General features: G+C 41.7%; 1 protein-coding gene across 1 annotated transcript in view; it reads left to right on the forward strand.

Moving 5' to 3' along the window:
- The first annotated feature begins 11,407 nt into the window (after positions 1-11,407).
- LOC124712158 (dynein light chain Tctex-type 1-like) overlaps positions 11,408-20,602 on the forward strand; it is a 34,548-nt gene continuing 25,353 nt past the window's right edge. The window contains exon 1 of the mRNA XM_047242455.1: positions 11,408-11,431. Coding sequence (XP_047098411.1) covers positions 11,408-11,431 — 24 coding nt within the window. The remainder of the gene's footprint in view (positions 11,432-20,602) is intronic.

Consider the following 20,602-nt stretch of genomic DNA (forward strand, 5'->3'; position numbering starts at 1 on the left):
GAGGCCGTTGGGATCCTGCACGGCGTTTCGTATTACCCTCCAGAACCATATTCTGCTAACAGTCATTGGATCTCGACCAACGCGAGCAGCAATGTCGCGATACGATAAACCGCAATCGCGATAGGCTACAATCCGACCTTTATCAAAATCGGAAACGTGATGGTACGCATTTCTCCTCCTTACACGAGGCATCAGAACAACGTTTCAGCAGGCTACGCCGGTCAACTGCTGTTTGTGAATGAGAAATCGGTTGAAACTTTCCTCATGTCAGCACGTTGTAGGTGTCGCCACCGGCGCCAATCTTGTGTGAATGCTGTGAAAAGCTAATCATCTGCATATCACAGCATCTTCTTCCTGTCGGTTAAATTTCGCGTCTGTAGCACGTCATCTTCGTGGTGTGGCAATTTTAATGGCCAGTAGTGTATTAAGAGCAGGAGACGGTGAGTAGTGGTTAAAGGAATAAGTGGACGTGAGAGAGATAATGCAGGTGTGAGTGGATGATTGTGGACATTGTAGTTGTGAGGATGACGGTAACAAAAGCGACAACTGGCAACAAGGACTAGCAGAAAAGGCAATGACTGGTGGCAAGGAATGGCAGCAAAGGAAATGACGAGCAGTAAGGACAGGCAGTAATGACTGGCAGTGAAGGTGGTGATGGGCAGCAAGGTCTGGCGGTAATGGTGTTGACGTTGCACACGTCTCGTTGACGAGATTCCAACCGTGAGAGCATCCGAGGCATTTGTTGTTCCTGAGGGGAAGACGGAGTCCAACTCTTGGATCCTGGTTTTGGAAGTGATTATACAAATATGAAATGTTGTCCACCACCAAGTAAACCAAATACAAAACATGCTGATTAGCATGTAATCTATTTCAAAAATTTTAACATAAAATTTAATAGAGAGGTTCATTTATGAGGAAATTTTGTGCATATAATGTATGAATATTTCGTGCAACTTTTCTGAACTATGATGAACTTAAGTCCCCTGCCGCCGTGAAAATAGTGTCATTGCCATTTGGCAGTGAATGCCACAATTCTTCGGAATCGCGGTAGCTCGCGTACCTTGCTGATGCAGTCGAGTGCCTTTGGATGGCAGAGGTTGCTTCATACCGACGTTGTGTGGCAGACCTTGCTCCATGCCAAAGTTGCATGGAGGAAACTGTTTCGTACCAATGTTGAGAGTCAGGGAGTGTTTCGTATTGATATTGGATGGCAAAGAGTATTTTGTACGAATGTTGCGTGACAGAGGGTGCTTCGTACAATGTTATGTGACAGAGAGTGCATTATACCGATGTTGCGTGGCAGATGGTGTTTCGCAATTATGTTACTTTGGAAAATACAGAAAAATACCACACCAAAAATGTAGTATGCGCTGTACAGCCTCTGGTGTCTGATTGCCAACATGTGGCTGTTGCTTGCACAAAACTGTTGTGGTTGGGAGCGCCCAGGAGCCCAATACTAGATTGAAGAGACTACTCCACGAAGCCAAGCCGTGAAGGAATATGTCACGGCCTCCATGATAGCTCGTGGCAAGCTGTCAAATAGTCTTACTAGACAGGGGAAATGAAAACACTGCTTACTGATACAAAATGACATTGCCCAGAGTTTAGTCTGTAACTAAATGCAACAACTGCTCGAAAGTCGCAACCTCAAATGACCCTCGCCAATATGGCTTACTCACCAAATACCGTCACGGTTTTCAATGCAAAGACGCCTTTGAGTAGTCTATTCCGCTTAGTACTAACACGTGAGCTCATGACCCACCGAAACGTACTGACGCTGCGGCCCTGCCTCTAGCCATAGCTCACAATGAATGGCGCTGCACTGCAGCCCGTATTTCCCATCAGTGCCACGAGACGTCACGCCAGGCGCCAATTAAATATAGAATAGATTACATTTGTGCTTCTCAGACACTTTCTTGTGCCGACCGGGGTGGCCGAGCGGTTCTAGGCGCTACAGTCTGGAGCCGCGCGACCGCTACGCTCGCAGGTTCGGATCCTGCCTCGGGCATGGATGTGTGTGATGTCCTTAGGTTAGTTAGGTTTAAGTAGTTCTAAGTTATAGGGGACTGATGACCTCAGAAGTTAAGTCCCATAGTGCTCAGAGCCATTTGAGCCACTCTCTTGTCAAGCACTGCTTAAACTGTTTAAGTTATGAGAACGTCACGATATTCAGCTACCTAGTGTGGTTCCCTGGATTTTAATCATAGCTCCACGCTGGGATCCATAAACAAAATTACCATTAAATAAAAAAAGTCGTCCGATCATAGGTACTAAGTTTATCAGTGCTAATCCGGAGTGGGTCACTGGTTTTATATAATTATTGACTGAATTTAAAAGTTTAAAACACTGTCGCAATCTTCTCATTAAGAGGTTAACGCTATAAGCCCAACAATAAAGTAAGAAACTGTGTATGTGTCTTGCGGCGGTGCAACTCACACCACGCAAATTACACACATTATATTCATCCAGTATCTGAAAATGAGAGCATTTAGCTACTTCTAACAAACTTTACACATGATTTCAAATATTTTCTACACTTTTCTCATTTATAAACCACGAAATGGTGGAAGACTTCGGTTTGTTGATAGAAGACTGGGGAAGTGCAATCAGTCTACAAAAGAGATTGCTTACAAATCACTCGGGTGACCGGTTCTAGAATATTGCTCAAGTGTGTGGGACCCGCACCACATTGGACTAACAGGAAATATTGCACGTATAGAGAGAAGGACAGCACGAATGATCACAGGTTTGTTTAATCATTGGCAGTGCGGTTCTAGGCGCTTCAGTCTGGAACCGCGTGACCGCTACGGTTGCAGGTTCGAATCCTGCCCCGGGCATGGATGTGTGTGATGTCCTTAGGTTGGTTAGGTTTAAGTAGTTCTAAGTTCTAGAGGACTGATGACCTCAGAAGTTAAGTCCCATAGTACTCAGAGCCATTTGACAGCCATTTGTTTAATCATTGGGACAGCGTCACAGAGATATTGAAGGAATTGAACAGCTCATTCATTTTTTCATAAATTAAATAAATTCTTGAGTTTCGTATACCTGTAAGTATGGTTTGCATGCTGTGCAAATTTCATCGAAGAATCTCTCTTACTTATGAAGAAAAGTATACCTATAGCATCAAATGCCGGCTTCTGAAGACAGAGACTCTCCCAAGAAAGTCTGTTAAAAATCTCAAGAATCGACTATAAATTATTAATCTAGGGATATACTGTATCCCCCTACGCAGCGCCCACATATGGATTATGAGGATAAGATTAGAATAATTACTGCACTCACAGAAGCATTGAAACAATCGTTCTTCCAGCGCTCCATACGTGGATGGAACAGGGAGAAACCCTAATAACTTCTACAACGGGACGTATCCTCTGTCATGCACCTCATGGTGATTTGCAGAGTACAGATGTAGATGTAGAAATAATGAACAACAGTTTATCGATTACTTAATGTTCGTTTTCATGTCGTAATACTTCATCATCATGCTTGACTTTTTAATTTACTATTTCTTTACTACCAACTCTTACTAAGCATCTATGTTGACTGCTTTCAAAGAAGTAAACATGAATGAAGTGTCGCACAAACAAGAAACATATTTAACACATTAATTCATGTGCAAAGTAATCACATCGACTCGGAGCGCATCAGAAACGAAAACTTGTGCTGTGAAATGAGTGCCCAAGTCGCCACAACACAGCAAGAAGCATTATTCACAAATGAGTAGGAAAAACGTCAGTCTTACTACACAATAATGCGTTTGGGACATAAAAAAAAACCTGTCGCAGCTCAGCACTAGCCAAATGCTACAATGATGACATGGTGTACTGTACTAATTTAGTCTTGTGGCCGATTTCGACTAGCAACGCCAGGACACGCACAACATAAATAAAAGAGAATAATTAAAGAAATGTCCCACGGAGGATGCCACAACTGTAGTGAAACATGTTTGGGTGTTTAAATAAAAAAAAATGTACTTGCAAGAAGGAAGACCCATCCTTAATTCATTATTATTATCTGCAAGCACGGCAACTGAACTCCAAACTTCAATACGATAGTAAAATCAGGTTTGTCAACTACTTTCCTGCTGTAAACACATGAACAAGCACATAGCTTGGTTTCACTCATTGTAGAACATGAACAGCTCATTCATTTTTTCATAAATTAAATAAATTCTAGAGTTTCGTATACCTGTAAGTATGGTGTGCATGCTGTGCAAAATTCATCGAAGAATCTCTCTTACTTATGAAGAAAAGTGTACCTATAGCATCAAATGCAGCCAATAGTAATTGAAAAAAATTATGAAATTTCACACTTAAAAAATTATTTCGTTTTGTTTTTGAACTTCCACTACTATAAGTGTGAATCCTGAATCCTCTCTTATCATTCTGACAAAGTTTTAAGAATTTATTTGTAAAAGTATAGGCAGTGGATATCAAATGTCCCGTGGTGCCTCTCTTGCTCCAAGTCGGCCAGTTTGACGTCCTGCTGCCCTTAACATCGAGTATAGATTTAAGTGTCAGGAAGTCTTTCTGAAAGTATTTGTATGGAGTGTAGCCATGTATGGAAGTGAAATGTGAACGATAACTAGTTTATCCAAGACGAGAATAGAAGCTTTCGAAATGTGGTGCTACAGAAGAATGCTGAAGGCTAGATCACATAACTAATGAGGCAGTACTGAATAGAATTAGGGAGAAGAGGAATTTGTGGCACAATTTGACTAGAAGAAGGGATCGGTGGGTAGGACACGTTCAGAGGCATCAAGGGATCACCAATTTAGTGCTGGAGGGAAGCGTGGAGGGTAAAAATCGTAGAGGGGGACCAAGACATGAATACACCAAGCAGATTCAGAAGGATGTAGGTTGCAGTAGTTACTCGGAGATGAAGAAGCTTTCACAGGATAGAGTAACATGGAGAGCTGTATCAAGCCAGTCTTCGGACTGAAGACCACAACAGCGACATTCTTACGTGTCTTCTTGTCGTGAAGAGATGAGTTATAGCTGCTACGAAATCGGTCGATAAGACATATCGCAGTGCACGCAGTACCACATGTGGCGTTCTGAGAAACTAAACAATGCTCCAGAAAGCGTTGCGTTCAGCTATTGTTGTTTGCTTTAAGAAGTCTGCGCTGGGGAATTTGATACAGCTACAGTTCGAATTGGCCTCGTAGTCAACTTGACAATACTACTTCGAATAAACTGAAGTCGGCACGACTTCCAACAGCGAATTTTTTCCGCCTTCGTTTGATCTGCTGTAGAGCAGCGTGCTCATTATTTCGGGGAGGAGAGCGAGACATAAATGTATGAAGCCCGCGCTCCATAATCGAGTGTCTAATGTTACTCTCCCTAAAGAGAAGAGAATATGGTAATTTCAATAGTCCTGTCACTGTACTATCAGTTACAAAATGCTACATCTGTCTGTTTTGCGAAATCATGGGAAATCACTTCTAGAAGAGTCTGAGAATTCTGTAATGAATAAAAGCTCTGATATCCAGATTACTTGACTAAGGGGGGGGGGGGGGGGGGAAGGGGTCGAGCGGAGGAGTGCCTCCTCCGTCCTCCCCTCCCTTACGGACAACTATGTCACCCACTGTCACGTTGACTGGTTCCGGCGCAGCGGCAGTTACAATTACGTTGCTATTTAATACACGCGTAGTATTTTAAATCTCCGGTGCCGACTTGTTCCAGTGAGCTAAGAAAAAAGTCCGTGGGAGGTACCGTCCGGCCGAAATTAAGCCCTGCATGTGGTTAGCACGCATCCTGTCACATCCTTTGGCTCTTTTCGGTGAACCACATACTCTTTGAATGGCACCTGGCTTCATCTGGTTTAAGTTACAGGTATTGGTCGCGCGTTCGTGTAAGGTATGCACTTTGTGGATGGGTTGAGTAGACACAGAGGACTTTGACTATCCCAATAACCAGAAATCCAACGGATCCAGATCCTGTGTATGTGAGAGAGGCGGCGGCATGCTACCGGATCTCCTGGGTCAATCCATCGCCCATGAAACGTTGCGACGGTGTGACGAAGAAAAAAGGGGGGGGGGGGGGTCATGCATAAGGCCAGCAGTTCTCCAGTAGCGCTAGTAAATCATCTCACAGATATCTATTATACATAGCTCATGTTAATGCGTTTGGTAATGTGTATGCCCTTATGAGTCTATTACAGACAATTCATCAACGTAGATCCATACCGAAGCGATACTGATATCTCCATGATTGCTCATCTGACCACACGTGCGTATTGTGGTAGTTTACTATGCCATCTCGTGAATCTTGCCTGCACCATTGAATACTACTCGTTACTCGCACAAGTAAAATTGCCCATATTTCAACAGCTATTGATTTCCGGACATAAAAATGCAGGAACTTTTAATCTAGTGTTGACGAATACCCCTCCTGTTGAGAATATGTAATGCTTTTCTTTTTAAACGCCATGTATATCGATGTTGGGTCTTCGTTAAATGAATAGTGAACCATGTGGCAAACTTTATAACTTACGCAAGTACTTTTCAATATTTATAGCTGTCGAATTACAATATCGACTAAATGACACTGTCCTTAACGCGCAAATCCAAACACACAAACCATCCCTGGGTCACGTGTTTGCTTACACTTGGTACAGTAGGGAAGATGTTTGTGGAACCGCTTCTCCCGATGACGGACGCTGATTTGCGACGTTAACTTCTTACTAACTGACGAAGTTCCACTCCTGTTATGTAGTGAAGTGATACTCAAAGGCTCTTTTGTGCGTCACAGTAAAACACTATACAGTTCCATTTGGAAACTAACAAAGTCAGTGACTTCATTCGACTGCTACAAGTGTTAAAAATTAGTGATGTGAAGAACTTAAGAAGGAAAGTGGCTTTCGCATAATGTCTCACTGCCAAGTAACAAAGCCAGATGAAACTTAGACAACACATTGAAAGAACTGCTTTACTATAGTACAGAAAGTAACTGAACGAAATACACAATGAGACGAACAGAAATGACACTTTTATTCAAAGACAATAATCAGACTGCAGTCACCATGATTCATGATCCTCCCTTGGACATTACAATGCCGAGCGTCCCTTCATACAGGAACGCAAAATGCACCAGGGAAAATTGTCGAACATCATCGTTTTGTGGTCAAGGAGTGGGGAAGCATAATGTTGCGAGGGCGTACTGATGTCCAAATCTTTGAACACGGTATACTCCTTCCCCCATGTGCGTCTTTTCAGGTGTACAGTCGGCCATGACTTCGTGTTTATGGATGTAAAGCGCGACCGCATCGAACTGTGCAGGTGGAGGACAAGGAATTCGACTTACATCCCATCGAGCACTTGTGAGATGCATTAGGGAGACGTATTGCTGCACACCCACATGCACAAACTACCATGCAGTCGTTGTCGACAGTGCAAGTGGAGGATGGAAGGCACTGCCACAACATCTATATCCCAACGTTGTGGTAAGCATGGCAGTACGTTGCGTAGCTCGCACTGCCGTCCGCTGTGATGATCACACACCCTATTAAGAACCATGTCTCGCATTTTGTCATGTCCAGGAGACCTTCAAAATGGTTCAGATGGCTCTAAGCACTATGGGACCTAACATCTGAGGTCATCAGTCCCCTAGATGTAGAACTACTTAAACCTAACTAACCTAAGGACATCACATACAGCCATGCCCGAGGCAGGATTCGAACCTGCGACAGTAGCAGCAGTGCGGTTCCGGACTGAAGCGCCTAGAACCGCTCGATCACAGCGGCCGGCGGGAGACCTGCATGAAACGCGGGGATGTTGGTGTAAATATTCGCTTTGAATGCAGGTACTATTTCTGTTCGTCTCATTGGGTCTTTCTTTCATTTAATTTCTTTACTATACTTTTTTTCCTTTATTGACTTTCAATTCCCCCTGAAGGGGGCGGGCTGGCAGCAGCTTAGTACGCTGCTCTACAGCCTACAGCCTTTTTTAAAAACGGAGGAAGAAAGAAACAAGAAAAACAGGCGATAAAACGGTGACTTAAAGTGTAAAATGGCGGAAAAATGCGGAAAGTTAAAACAGAAAGCAAAAGGGGTTGGCAATGTTAATAAAATACTCAGGAATCAGACAAGTAACATAGAAGACACACAATTTAAAAAAAACATGGCGACAGTCTGGTTTCTGTTCGCAAGAGATAAAAAATCACACCCAGCGACAGTATGATGGCCGTTCGCAACACTTCGCAAAAGACACAACACGGAAAACTCACTGTAAAAACACTCACTGTAAAACACTGCATGAAAATGGCGGCACAAAGATGACACTCCCGAGCCAAAGGCAGATGGGGGAGAGGACCTGGAGGAGGGGGAAAAACAAGGAGGGAAGAGAGGAAAAAACGAAAAGGGGGGAGAACCAAGGAGAGAGAGGACGCACAAGGGGGGAGAGGGGCAGGGCAGACGCAAGAGGGAATGAGAAGAGGCAGAGGAGGGAAATGCAAAAGGACTCGGGGGAGAGAAGGGGGCAAAGAGAGGGGAGGTGGGAAAAAAAGAGGATGGAAGGGGGGAGAGGGAGCCCGGGAAAAGGGCAGAGGAAAGGAGGGGGAGTGAGGATCAGAGTTGATAGGAGGGATAAATGGAGGGAGAGAGGGCATCATCCGGGAAGGGGAGTTGATGGAAGCCACCTTGGGAAAGGAGATGAAGGGTGTAGAGGGTAGGGGGGACACAACAGTGAAAATGGTTCAAATGGCTCTGAGCACTAAGGGACTCAACTGCTGTGGTCATAAGTCCCCTAGAACTTAGAACTACTTAAACCTAACTAACCTAAGGACATCACACACAGCCATGCCCGAGGCAGGATTCGAACCTGCGACCATAGCGGTCGTGCGGTTCCAGACTGTAGCGCCTTTAACCACAAGGCCACTCCGGCCGGCCACAACAGTGAAGACGTGGCAGGGGGCAGGGATGGGAGAGGAGAGGAGCAACCAGGGGGTGAGGGGGATCAAGGTGGCGGGAGGTGTAGAGGATGCAGATATGTTCGAGGAATAGGAGCAGATGGGGGAAAGGAATGAGGTCATAGAGGACCTGCGTGGGGGACGGGAGGCGTAAACGGAAGGCGAGGCGTAGTGCATGACGCTCAAGGATCTGGAGGGCAGATATCCAGGCGGGACTGGCATAACAGAGGATGGGACGGATTAAGAATTTGTAGGTGTGGAGGATGGTAGAGGGGTGCAACCCCCATGTTCGGCCAGAGAGGAGTTTGAGGAGTCGGAGGCGGTTGTGGGCTTGGGACTGGATGGAGCGGAGATGAGGGATGCAGGGTAGGTGACGGTCAATGGTGGGGCCAAGGTAGGTGAGGGTGGGGGTGAGGCGGACAGGACAGGTGCAGACAATAAGGGAGAAATCCAGAAGCCGGAAGGAGCGAGTGGTACGAACTACGATGATTGCCTGGGTCTTGGAAGGATTGATTTTGAGGAGGCACTGGTTACACCATGCAGCAAAAAGGTCAAGGTGATTCTGGAGAAGGCGTTGGGGCCGTTGGGGCCGTTGGAGGGTAGGAGCGAGGGCGAGGAATGCGGTGTCATCAGCATATTGCAAGAGGTGTACTGGAGGGGGGAGGGGGGGGTTGGAGCATATCTGCCGTGTACAGGAGGTAGAGGAGAGTTACTATACTTAGCAGTTCTTTCTATATGTATGGTCAAAGTTTCATCGAGCTATGTTACTTGGCAATGACACATCACACGAAAGTTACTTTCGTTCTTAAATTTCGCACACCAGTGTAGTTCCAGTTGGAAAAGGACTATGCAGGTGTCTTCATTTGGCAGCAATACATGTTAACAGTTATTTCCGTACGCCAGAAAGTTTCAGCCATATTGGTCTATTTCTATGGGTTTGGCGTTAGTGTGAATCAAGGAAATCGAGTGATTATCAAAAAATGGACGAAAAAGAATTGAGTGTGGTGATGAAACATTATTTTATGGAAGGCGAAACGCGTCAGGAGACTAAAGAGAAGCTTTATAAACATTCCGGTGACTCTGCACCTTCGATTAGAACAGTTTATAAGTGGTTTCAAAATTTTCGGAGTGGCCATATGGGCACAAGTTCTGGACGCCCAGTGGAGGTTACAACTCCAGAAATCGTTGATAAAATCCACGGTATGGTGATGGATGACAGAAGAGTTAAGGTGCATGAGATTGCTAGTGCTGTGAGCATCTCGAATGATCAGGTACATAATATTTTGCATAAACATTTGGACACAAGAAAGCTATCCGCAAGATGGGTTCCGCGATTGCTCACGCTTACCAAAAAAGGCATGGCGTGAAGTGTTGCAAGGATGGTTAGCAGCTGTTCAGGAAGAATCCGCAGGACTTTAAGCGTCGTTTCGTCACTGTGGATGAAACATGGATACATTACTATACTCCTGAGACCAAAGAACAATCTAAACAATGGTTTACCAAGGGAGAATCTGCACCAAAAAAAGGCGAAGACCATTCTTTCGGCCGGAAAGGTCATGGCGACTGTCTTTTGGAATTCGCAAGGGATAACCCTCATCGACTATCTGGAAAAGAGTAAAACTATTACATGTGCACATTATTCATCGTTATTGGACCGTTTTAAAACCTAGCTGCATGAAAAACGCCGGCGATTGGACCGCAAAAAAGACCTTTTCAATCTCGACAATGCACCAGCACACACCTCAACAGTTGCGGTCGCAAAATTAATGGAAATAGGATACCAACTCGTTCACATCCCCCCTGTTCTCCAGACTTGGCTCCCTCGGACTACTATTTGTTCCCCAATTTGAAGAAATGGCTGGTGAGACAAAGATTTTATTCAAACGAGGAGGTTATTGCAGCAACTAATAGCTATTTTGCAGACTTGGACAATTCCTATTATTCGGAAGGGATCAACAAATTAGAACAGCGTTGGACGAAGAGTATAAGTCTAAAAGGAGTCTATGTCGAAAAATAAAAAAGGTTACCCCAAACACGTAAGTAGTTTTTATTTTTGCACGGACTTTTCAAACGATTCTAGTATGTACTCGATGTGGAGATACTGTTTTTTGTCCCGTCTTAGATGCCTCGTATGGCATAATAACGCTGACCTTCTCAAGTGCCAATAAAAAATTTAAAAAAGTAAAATTAGCATACAACCACTGACCGTAGGTTGCTTTTAACAGTAATGCTACATCACGAAGAAACGTAGAAATAGCACTAGACGCCTGCACCTCTCCTACATTAAACACGATCTGACGAAAATGAAAACATACGCTTAGTTTAGACGTTCCTAACATGGTTCTGAAACTATTTCCTTTTATTTATTGACAAAATAAACCGTCGTTGTCATGGCGCCCGTGTTAAACACGAACGTTTTGTAGTAACTATTGTGCAGGTTCTTTGATTGCGGAGTCGGCTGATGCGCACATCTGAGATTCCCCTTTGACAGACCAAAAATAATGGATGATTTTGCGGAGGAAGAGGTAAGTCAAAGAGTACCACTTCAGCCAGACGAAATTCATCGACAGTGCATGTCAGAATTTTTCGTCGCATTCAGTTCTTGGCTCTAGACTTTTAACACATCTGCTACTTGTATTTAGATAATCACGATGTTCTGATATTTACTGTCGCTGACACAGTAGTAAACACAGTTAAACAGCCATATCCTCGACAGCATTATGAAGTCGAGAATGAGACAATTATCATACGTGAACCCATACTACCAACTCTACTTAGCGAAATTGTCTGTGAAAGTAAAGTCATTTATCACTAACAGAAAGAAATAAACGTATACGGCACGAGTTACGTGACCTATAGTGTTACTTCATATCAGTTAATTATGCCAGTATAGAATGCATACAATTTCCATTATTTCTTTTTAAGTTTTATTTGCAAACAAAGTTGGCAGGCCTGCTTATTGTAAGATTTTTTTAAAAATTTTCTTTCTATACAACCCACATCGGCGAAACTCATTTGAGAAAGTCATTTCCGAAAGGTGTTATATCCATAAAATCTAACTGAACAGGTGAGACAGAAACGTTTTACAACCACAGTGGCATCAGAATATGATTTGTAGCTTTATTATTATATGCAGGCACAAATGGCTCTGAGTACTATGGGACGTAACTGCTGAGGTCATCAGTCCCCTAGAACTCAGAACTACTTAAACCTAACCAACCTAAGGACATCACACACATCCATGCCCGAGGCAGGATTCGAATCTGCGACCGTAGCGGTCGCGCGATTCCAGACTGAAGCGCCTAGAAACGCTGGGCCACTCCGGCCGGCCTGCAGGCGCGTGTTGAAACACTTTACGCCAAGTATCTCCGTTATATGTTTATGTATTTAATTGTTATTGCATCAGTAAAAATGAATTTGGTACCTTGTAGCAGAAAACTGTGTTAAGACCGGTAACTATTGTCCTGGTATCACATTATTTTACTACAAGCAGTTGATTGTTTGATTTGTAGTGTTTCGTACCGCAATTTATTCTTATTAACTTAACGGTTTAGAAATATTGTAAAGAAAATTAGTGTGCATATTTTTATTTCACAAAATATTTTACTCGGTATTTTCACTTTCACACAAAGTGAACAATGAACTAAATGGCATTCCCTGTCACTCCCTGCAGGACTTTCATCACCATGCAGAACAGTATTAGACACTTACACTACAACAGAGCCTACAGATGACAAGGAGGTAATCTACGAACATCTACATCCATAAGGAGACTGACATCATCACATCCTTTACCAGTATATTCGTTACTATGTAAATTTTTTAAAAAAATATTGGTATTATGAACATAAAAATAAGAGAGCTTCAAAACAAAGAATAGCATTAATTTGCTACCGGTTGTCTTCATTAATCACTTCATTATCACTAACATCACAGCAAGATTCTGTACTGCTATCTTATTTCAATGCTCTAGTACATGATTCCATGTCCCCAAGAGGTTCAATTACATCACTTTTTTTCGTAGATTGTGCTTGGCTTTTAGCATTAAGTTTCCTAACCTTTGCCATAATGTGCTCATATTTTACTATTTTTTTTTCTTTTAGAATTTTGTGGTCACGATGAGATGTTGCCACATAGAATGGTGTAGACCAACCAGACCTGTTTGTGCCTGCAAAGTAATCCTCTTCGCTTAATTTATCTTTATGCGTTTTGGAGATGGCATACAGACTTCGAATTGATCTTTCCAGTTGACCCAATTAAAATCGACACCTAGCACATGCAATTTCCCAGTATCTTTAAAAAAATATCTCCTATTCTGGCAAAAGGATACCACGTTTTTCTTATCTTTTTTTCGACCAGCCCAAAAGCCCGATTTGCATGCATGAAAGAATGACCTCTAATGAGAAACGACCACATTACTTGCAGATTGAACTGATATACAAGTACTGACAACATGAAAAGATTACAACAGTTTTTTTCTGTGCTGAACAGCAGTCACAAAACACTCTTACCCCCTCTATATGCTACACCTTGCAAAATGGGAAGAGTATTTTCAAGAAAAAGTTCCACAAATAACAACTTATTTTCTTAGGTCTTCGACCCATCCCATTTTCTAGCTGTTTATAAAGTCTGTTGTATTCTCATTCATGGTGTTATCTTTTTCCACAATCATAATACTAAAAATGTAATACTACAGCTGCCTTGAGTAATAGGGCTGCCCAATGGTAGTCTTCGGCAGAGACTTATTTTGCATCAAATCAACATATACAGTCAGTGAATTTTCAGGCAACTGATTGAGTTTCTGAAAAACTGCCTTTGCCCTGTCTTTACAAACCATTGTTGAATAACTATCTCCCTCTTCTCTTCTGAGGATGCAGTGATGCTGCTGCTTTAAATTGTAGACTGTAGTTCAGGCATTCGCTGCAAGTGTCCTGTTTCATGCTTCTAGACATAGGTTGAATTTGGTAACAAATATCAGTAAAAAATAACTTGTTGTAGCGATTAAATCTTTTCATTTGAAGTAAATTATTTAAAATTGGAAACAATCATAGGAACTCCTAGTACAGAAAAAGAAGTGTATGCTAATGAATATAAGAATATACCTTAATGTAAAATCCATTACAAAATTGTTTTTCAGCTTTCAACCAAAATATGTTATAGGAACAATAACCAAAATGATTTTGTGTTTTCTTAAACTTTAAATTTACAGTGTATCTAGTATAAGGGATATTAAATGACACATTACAGCAAATTACCTCGTAATACAAAGTGTAGGTGCAGTAAGGAGATAACACAGAAGTTCCATGTTATCCACAAACTAACATCCACATATCTGAAATATTCATGTCTACAACAAGATATTTTCTCCCTGGTCCTCCTCCTTGGCCTTAATGCTTTTCTCTGCATTTGAATGATTGAATTTGGGAAAAAAATCTGACCTTAAAGTCTAATAATTTCAACAATCTAGACCCACCTCCCTTCTCTGGATCGATAACTCCACCAATGTTCAATACACTTAGAAATGTATCTCGACGTACGTTTATCACACCAGTCAGAGATTTTACTTTATATTTTACAGACAAAGTCGTCTTGACACCTTTGCCACTTCCCTTGATTGGACCTGGGCCTCTCCAGTGAAATTACATCAATGTATGCCAGAATGAACTTCTTTTGTGAAACAGAATCTTTATTCTGATAGAAAGTGAGATGAAACTTTTGAATTTTAGTTGGTGATAAACGTGCAGTACACTGAGGCACTGTCACTAATTTGAGGTGTAACACTAGCTTTTTTGCATGCTTATTTTATTTTGCGACATTTTTCTTCCACTTTTCCGATCTGCATTCCCTTTTCCTTGAATTTTCAGTTACTGTTGATTCATGACGTTTAGCTGATATGTCAGACTCCATAATCTAATTAACAAGTCACAAAAAACCAAAGAGAAACGCCATACATATGTTTACAACATACTATGTCATGTAAACAAATCTCGGCCATGTTGTGTGTGATGTCACTACCATGAGGAGTAATGACTGGCTGCTGGGATTTGGTACTTTTTGGAAACGAAATAAGAATGAATTTGGTACTCTTCGTCATGAACCACAATACTTCAGGGAAAATATACAATGGATGCAGTACGTTTTGGCATATATAAAAGTTCTTATTAAATAATGCTGCCACCCGTTATCCCATTTTTCAATTTTTTGGATTTGATACCTTTTGGAACTGACCTTCTCATATAAAGACTTCCAGTAACACAAACTTGGTTCGCTGCCAGGCCACTTGGAGCGCTGCAAGTTTAGCAATTCATCGTCTCGCTTTCTTATTAGCTGATTTTTAGTCTTTGATGTTTGTTTTCGTTTCCTAGTTAGCAGAAGAGGGTTTCACCACACTGTATTATTAATGGCAATTTCTCGTTTGTATTGCACGCTTTGAATTGTAAGTAAAGTATGCTGCTCATATTCTAATTGACTTCTGCTCCCATCACTAATACCGGGTGGGATAAATGATTTAATATTCGCCTCTGTTTCATGTACAACTGAAGCTGGTTCCGTCACATGGTGTTCTGTGGACTGTTATGTATTTGTTACTGATTTCGAATTTCTGTGTGAACTGCGCGATTTAAATGCATTGTACGAGTATTGCTTTTATTCGGCTTTATTTTTGTTTGCATTCGTTTTCTGTACTTCCTCGCATTTAATAGAGAACCCTATGTTACCTGGTTTTAATAGTATTGTTAATCAACTTTCTACGTGTTGCCACGGATTGAGTGTGTAATTCTGCTTTGATTGGTGTTGCTCCTTGCCATTGAGTGATATGCATTTCCCAGTGGCGTGCAGAATATGGATGTAACTGTAGATGAGTTAGGTTTGTAGTCTTGGTGACTAGAGCAGTCTTCCTTGCAAATGCTAAAAATGCGACAGTAAACACACAAATGTTTTCAGGCAATATTAACGGGCACTATAAACAGTATGTTTAAACATACGTCACTGAAAATTTCAGTGGCCTCCATTAAAAGCGAAAAAATAACGCAGAATACGAGCGACGTACTTACAGTGCATTTAAATCAAGCAGTTCACACACGAATTCGTAAGCAGTAACAAACAGTCATGAGTCCACAGAATATCATGTACGAAACCAGCTTCTGTTTAATGTGAAACATAAACAAATATGGAATCATTTACCCCGCCCAATATTATGGATGAGAGAAAAATTAAGCTGAATACAAGCAACATGTTTACAGTGCAATTCAAAGAGTACAATACACGCAAGCAGTTCGTTATCAGGAACACAATTTCCTCTTTATAACAGCCACAAAGTAGAAATTGCAGTATTTGGTTTTACAAATAATTGCACTTTACCACCACGCTACCAGACTTAACCATAAAGTGTAAATGAAATGCACCGTTTAGTACTCGTATTTATCAGTGCAAGCATACTGATATTTTCCAGTATTGGAAGTTCACTGCCAGGCCACTAGGAGCGCTGCTGTCGGTCCCTCTTTTCGCATCGTAACGGCATTTGTACTTCTGATATTTTGGTGTTCTTTTTTACGACTAATCCGTAAGGAGGCGCGGTGAGAATAAGAAAAATCTATACTGCATCTGCCTCACTAACAGGAAATTTATTATTTTTACAGCTGGAGAATGCTGCAACAAAAAATTTAAAAAAGTGGTTCTTGCTGTGTTGTACGTGATCAAGAAAAATATGGTCAGCGATTTCATCGAGATGTAGAGTGTTTTTTCCTTTTTTACTCATATTTAAAAACAAAAACTTAGATTAATTCTGTTGTAGTTAGCTGCGTGGTTGCGTGCCTCACCAAGCTATCGTACTACCTGTGTATAAATGAGCGACTCAGAGAAAAATTAGTAATTACCAATGCAGTAACTACACATTTTATTTTGCCGGCAGTTTTACAACTTTTAAACAGAACCATGACAGATTTTCATCACAGTGAAATACACCGTAGACACGTTATAAAAAAGTCATGACGCTGTGTCTAAATAATGTGCCGTTGAAATTCTGCTCCGCAAATTAAACACGAAAAATGATTACAGAGTAATATTACGTTTATTATTTTTGTTACATACATATTACTTTTATTTAATGTATTAACAAAACCCTTACAACAAAGCCTTCATAGAAAATACGATTACGAAGGTAATCCCAAAAGTAAGGTCTCCTACTTTTTTGTAAGTACGAAACTCTGTTTGTGTGGCAGTTGGTCACACTGTTATAAAGAGTTCTTCACGCGCTGTGTGTAAACATGCGCATGCCGAGCTGAGACGCAAAGTCTTGGCTTGGCAGCCGTTGAGAATGGAGCTCCCGTTGGATGTTACCACCAAGTGCGAATTGTGCGCAGTTATTCGGTTTTTGAACGCAAAGGGCACTGCGCCGATTGAAATCCATCGCCAATTGACGTAAGTGTGTGGTGAGTCATACAGGGATGTCAAAAATGTTCCTAAGTGGTGTAGAGAGTTTGCAGCTGGTCGGACCGAAATTCACGACGAACAAAGAAGCGGGAGACCGTAAATTTCTGAGGAGGCAGTGTTGAAGGTTGAGCAAAGCATGCGTGAAGATCGACGGATCACCCTAGATGATCTCTGCACGTTGGTTCCTGATGGTTCCCGGAGCACCGCTCACAGAATTTTAACGGAAACATTGAACTACCGGAATGTGTGCGCAAGGTGGGTGCCACGCATGCTGACTGAGGACCACATGCGGCAACGAGTTGATGCTTCCCGCGCATTTCTTCGCCGTCTTGTACCGGAACAGGACAACTTTCTGGACTCAATTGTCACGGGTGACAAACCTGGACATACCACTTTACACCTGAGACCAAGCAACAATCACGCCAGTGGCGGCATCCTTCTTCGCCAAAGCCGCGGAAATTCAAACAAACGCAGTCTGCCGGTAAAGTCATAACAAACGTTTTTTTGGGATCGTAAAGGGGTATTGTTGGTCTACTTTATGCCCACTGGGACCACAAATTAACGCTGACAGGTACTGTGAGACTCTGAAAAAACTCAAACGGGCAATTCAGAACCGGAGAAGAGGAATGTTCAGCAAGGGCGTACACATTCTCCATGACAACGTTCGCCCACACATCGCTCGGCAAACCGTTGCTCTCCTGCAACAGTTTCACTGGAACACAATCACCCACCCACCATAGCGATAATTACAACCCCGTAACACTAGCAGGGCATATATGGCTCGAAAACGAGTCCCGCGCAGAATTATTCCAACACAGATTTTAGTGTGAACCATTCACGTATTCCCAGTCGTTTTATGTCCACACAAATTTCTGTATTATAATTTTCTACAGAGGGTCCCCTGCACTCTTACGTGAAAATTTGCACTTAATACCAGTCACAGCATTACTAAAATCTGAAACCAAAATAATAGCATTATAAAATCCGAAACTAAAATCTAATTCATTCATTAAAAACTTAAAATCACATTAATTTCGAACATAAAGATACGAAACAAACATTTACGTAACTTGCGAACATCGACGAATTGCTTAAGGCAACGATTCATTTCCTTATCTAGTGCAACCTAGGCTTGTGCAGTTCGCAAGTGATATGTTTAACCCTAATGTTCCCTTTCCTTTCTTGCGGCCTCTCACGGTACCATTACCACACATATCTTCTCATCTCTTTCGTGATCATGATCATTGTCATAAAATAATCGTCACAATTATCACAATAGCTTCGACGCCGTTATTTTCATTTGTTTTTAACTGGCACATAAATCATCTGACTACACAGTTTTAATTGAATCTCAACATATCTTGTTTTGTTTTGAAACATGTAATTGATATCTATGAACACTTTTACACCACCTCGATTACATGCTTTATGCGAACATGTAACCTCTAAACACTGTTGACTGAAGAGCAGTCCTTCACCTCATGGGGAAACAATAATAAAGAGAAAAAGTTATAGATCGTAGACTTCTTACTGTAGTTAATAATTCCATTTAGCACTCTCTAATGCCTATCTGTAAATCAACTTCCTTAATTTTGGTTTCACAGCTGATCTGAAGGCTTTTGTGAAAAATTAATATTCATTTCGACATTACAACTGGTAACCTAAGAATCAGCCTTATACATCATCTGTGTTGACTGCTTTCTGGAATCACTTGACAATAATCTCTAAGGTCAAAACTGGCAACATGTGATGTGCTTACAAATTTTCGTTTCTGACGACGTTTAGAACTACGGTTTCAACCTTTAATAAAGTCAGTCATGAAGTTTAATTTCTCTTCCAATCTTTGTATACAGCAGACAAAGTTTTCCGATGAGCTGTGTATCTTATAATCACACCGGGAACAGCAGCTCTAGATAACCCCCAAATTTTTCGATTCATGTCGCAAGTGTACCGGCAAAGCGAACACGGAGAATTTTCCGTCGCTGAAAGTCTGTTAAGTCCGACACGAGAGTAGATCAACACAATACTGCAATTATTTCAAGCGTACAATCGTATCATAGTACTTCCTGGGAAGCAATACTATGATTCGCAAACGAAAGAAAACATCGTTGTGTTACAACAAATTTGGAACAGAGGTCTTTATTCATATCATTTTTGCAAGTACCAAATATGCCGAGGTTGAATTGTTTTTAATGATATTATTTGTATCAGTTCTCCTCAATTGCTCCATCAGTCTTTTCCACCTGAATCTTTATTTTTATTATCTTACCAAGCGTCTCTCGCGTAATCGTATTAGGCATCTTCGGTGGTCTATAAGGAAATAAGAGATAATTGTTGTTGTTCTTGTTGTTGTTGTAGTCTCCAGTCCGAAGACTCGTTTGATGCAGCTCTCCACGCTACTCCATCCTACGCATCTCTCTTTACCTTCATGTAGCTGCTGTAACCTACAACCTTCTGAATCTGCTTACTGTACTTATCTCTTGGTCTCCCTCAACGACTTTTGCTCCCCCACACTTCCTTCCAGTACTAAACTGGTGGTCCCCTTATGTCTCGGAATGTGTCCTACCAACCGATTCCTTTTTCTAGTCAGGTTGTGCCACAAATTTCTTTTCTCACCCATTCTGTTCAGTGTCTCCTCATTAGTTATGTGACTTAGCCATCTAATCTTCAGCATTGTTCTGTAGCACCACATTAAAAGTTCTTCTATTTTCGTCTTGTCTGAACTGTTTATTGTTAATGTTTCACTTCATAAATGGCTACTCTCCATACAAATACTTTCATAAAAGACTTCCTAACACTTGAATCTACATTCGGCGTTAGCAAATTTCTCTCCTCCAGAAACGCAACATTTTATATCCTCTCTCCTCCGGCCATGAACAGTTATTTTGCTGGCCAAATAACAAAATTCATCTGCTACTTTAAGTGTCTCGCTTCCTGATCCAGTTCCTTGAGCGTCGCCTGATTTAATTCGACTACATTTATTGATGTTCACTTCATATCCTCCTTTCAAGACACTGTCCATTCCGCTCAACTGTTCTTCCTAGTTCTTTGCTGTCTCTGACAGAATTGCAATGTCATCCGCAAACCTCAATTTTTTTATTTCTTTTCCCTGGACATTAACTCATACCCCATAGTTTACTTTGGTTTCCTTTACTGCTTGTTCAATATACAGATTGAAAAACATCGGGGATAGCCTACAACTCCGTTTTCAACCAATGCCTCCATTTCATGCCCCTCGACTCTTATAACTGCCATCTAGCTTCTGT

This window comes from Schistocerca piceifrons, chromosome 8 (assembly GCF_021461385.2).
Source record: "Schistocerca piceifrons isolate TAMUIC-IGC-003096 chromosome 8, iqSchPice1.1, whole genome shotgun sequence".
Lineage (NCBI taxonomy): Eukaryota > Metazoa > Arthropoda > Insecta > Orthoptera > Acrididae > Schistocerca > Schistocerca piceifrons.